We start from the raw sequence: 2380 nt of genomic DNA on the forward strand, positions 1-2380 counted from the left end.
GCAGGAGTTCAAGATCCCCATCAGGTGGGCAGGAGCCCTCCCGTTCCCCGGGTGCCCGTGGTAGCTTGGCTCAGTCCCTCACCCACTTCTCGCGGGGCCACAGCCCCCCAGTCGGCACCCGGGCGCTGGGCAGGTGTGCCCCACGGATGGGCACAGCTGGCCTCCCGCGTTAGTTTTGCCAAATTTCCTTTGCAACCCTGCCCCACACAGGGGACCCTGCCCCAACTGGTTTGTGTTCCAAAGATGCCTCTGCAGCTCCCCGCCCTGCTGCATAGCAGTGGCACCAGACCCCGCGCTTCCCTAAGCCCTCACTTTTCCCTCTTTGGCCTGCAGATATCTCCAGGAGTATGCAGCACTAGGCACGGGTGGTGGCATCTATCACTTCCGAGACCAGATCCTGTCAGGTGGTGCTGAGGCCTTCTTTGTCCTCAATGCGGACGTGTGCTCGGAGTTCCCCTTGCAGGAGATGCTGGAGTTTCGGCAGCAGCACGGGGATGCGCACAGCTTTGTCATTCTGGGTACCACAGTGAGTGGCGGTGCTGGGGGGCAGAGGAGCAGTGGTGCTCTGCCATGGGCTTATGTAGAAGCCAGTGGTTCCTACGGTGGATGGGTCCCTGGGTGCAAGCTCTGGGCCTCATCTGCTCTGTATCCGCATGCCCGCCACTCCACCATTGCTAACCCATCCTTGCTCTGCAGGCCAACAGGACGCAGGCATTGAATTATGGCTGTATCGTGGCAAACGCAGACACGCAGGAGGTACTGGAGGGCCCCGGGGAGCCGGGCACAGTGCGGGCAGCATGTGCTGCGCTGCCCGTGTGGGCGTGTGTTCCCAGTGTGACGCCGGGCACAGCCTCCATGCCCCGGGACTCATGTCTGTACCCTCACCTCCAGGTCCAGCACTACGTGGAGAAGCCCAGCACGTTTGTCAGTGAGATCATTAACTGTGGTATCTACCTGTTCACACCTGCCATCTTCCAGCACATCGGCGAGGTCTTCCAGAGGAACCAGCGGGAGCTAGTGCTGTGAGTGTGTCTCTCTGCCCCCTGTCCCTCACACCCCACTGTTTCCCAGGGCTGCAGCGGCACACTCATCCTCCATTCTTTCTCTATCTTCTCTCCTCCTCTGCCATCACTCACTTGTTTCCTGGTCCTGCACCAGCTGTCCTTACCTTGGGTAAGTCTCCCTCTGTGTCTGCACTGGCTTCTCCCTGAGCTAGATTGTCCCTAGAATAACGCATGCTTTCCTCCCAGCTCCAGGCTGCTCTGCAAGTCTGCTTTTTCCTCTGCTCCCCTCCTGGCCAGCTTGAGACTCCCCCTCTCCCTTCCTGTCCTCCCACCCCATCTTCATTGAGCTCCGGATAAGGGGCTGAGCAAGCCTTTCACCTGGGAATGCTCTGCTCCCACCTCCAGCTCTCTGCACCAGCAGCCTGTCACTTGGCATCTCTGCTGCCACCACCCAAGCAAAACTCCAGCTGTGCAGGGCTCTGGAGCGTGGGCAGGATCTATGGCCCCACCTGGACTGGGTGGGGTTCTTGCACCGTCAGCTTCTGGCTAGGAGCTTGTTTCAGCTGGCAGAGCCCCGTCTCTCTGCTGCTCTGGGGCTCAGCAGGCCTAGCCTGACAGCTGGGGCTGTCCCCATCTCTGGGGACAAGTGCTTGACTAGGAAGGAGTCCAGGGTCACCGGAGCCCCCAGATTTGGGGAGGGGTCCCTGGCTAAGGCCGTGACTGGGCTGGGGGTCTAACCAGTCTCTTGCGTGCAGAGAGGAGAGCTCCAATGGCTGGCAGCGTGCAGAAGTGATCCGGCTGGAGCAGGATGTTTTCACGGCGCTGGCTGGGAGCGGCAAACTCTATGTCTACAAAACCGATGGATTCTGGAGCCAGATCAAATCGGCGGGGTAAGGGCTGGGTCTAGATCTGGTGCAGCAGGGGCACTGAGCGCCCCCAGCCAGAGATGGGAGAGGAGGGTGCCTGGGCAGGGCCCTGGGGCTGGGGGCTGAATTCAGACCCTCCTCTGCCCCGGTAGTGCCAGAGAGGCAATAACCATTTGGTTTTCTTCCCCCAGCTCTGCGATCTATGCCAGCCGCCTTTACCTGAACCAGTACAGCAAAAGCCACCCGGAGAGGCTGGCCCAGAACAAACCTGAAGGCCCTGTCATTCCAGGGGCCTCTCTAATGGCCCTCCACTACACCCCTCTAATGGCCCTCTACTACCCTGGGGGCTGCCCTGTGTGAGGACAGGGTTGCCCTGGCAGGCAGTGGGACCCGTGGGCAGGCCCTCCCGCGAGCTGCCCCTCCTGACGCGACTGCCTTGCGTTGCAGGGAACGTGTACATCCACCCAACGGCCTCTGTCGACAGCACTGCGGTGGTGAGTGCGGGCAGGG

At 61.1% G+C, this 2380-nt stretch overlaps 1 protein-coding gene across 1 annotated transcript in view; it reads left to right on the forward strand.

Moving 5' to 3' along the window:
• Positions 1-4: 4 nt before the first annotated feature.
• The window catches only part of GMPPA (GDP-mannose pyrophosphorylase A), a gene marked incomplete at its 5' end in the record, with an annotated part of 2982 nt that continues 606 nt past the window's right edge, over positions 5-2380 (forward strand). Inside the window, 8 exons of the mRNA XM_010151190.1 lie at positions 5-24; positions 334-526; positions 697-756; positions 892-1022; positions 1159-1173; positions 1760-1894; positions 2062-2153; positions 2312-2364. Of these exons, the coding sequence (XP_010149492.1) occupies positions 5-24; positions 334-526; positions 697-756; positions 892-1022; positions 1159-1173; positions 1760-1894; positions 2062-2153; positions 2312-2364 (699 nt within the window). The remainder of the gene's footprint in view (positions 25-333; positions 527-696; positions 757-891; positions 1023-1158; positions 1174-1759; positions 1895-2061; positions 2154-2311; positions 2365-2380) is intronic.

This window comes from Eurypyga helias, unplaced genomic scaffold (genome assembly GCF_000690775.1).
Source record: "Eurypyga helias isolate BGI_N326 unplaced genomic scaffold, ASM69077v1 scaffold40304, whole genome shotgun sequence".
NCBI classification, from domain to species: domain Eukaryota; kingdom Metazoa; phylum Chordata; class Aves; order Eurypygiformes; family Eurypygidae; genus Eurypyga; species Eurypyga helias.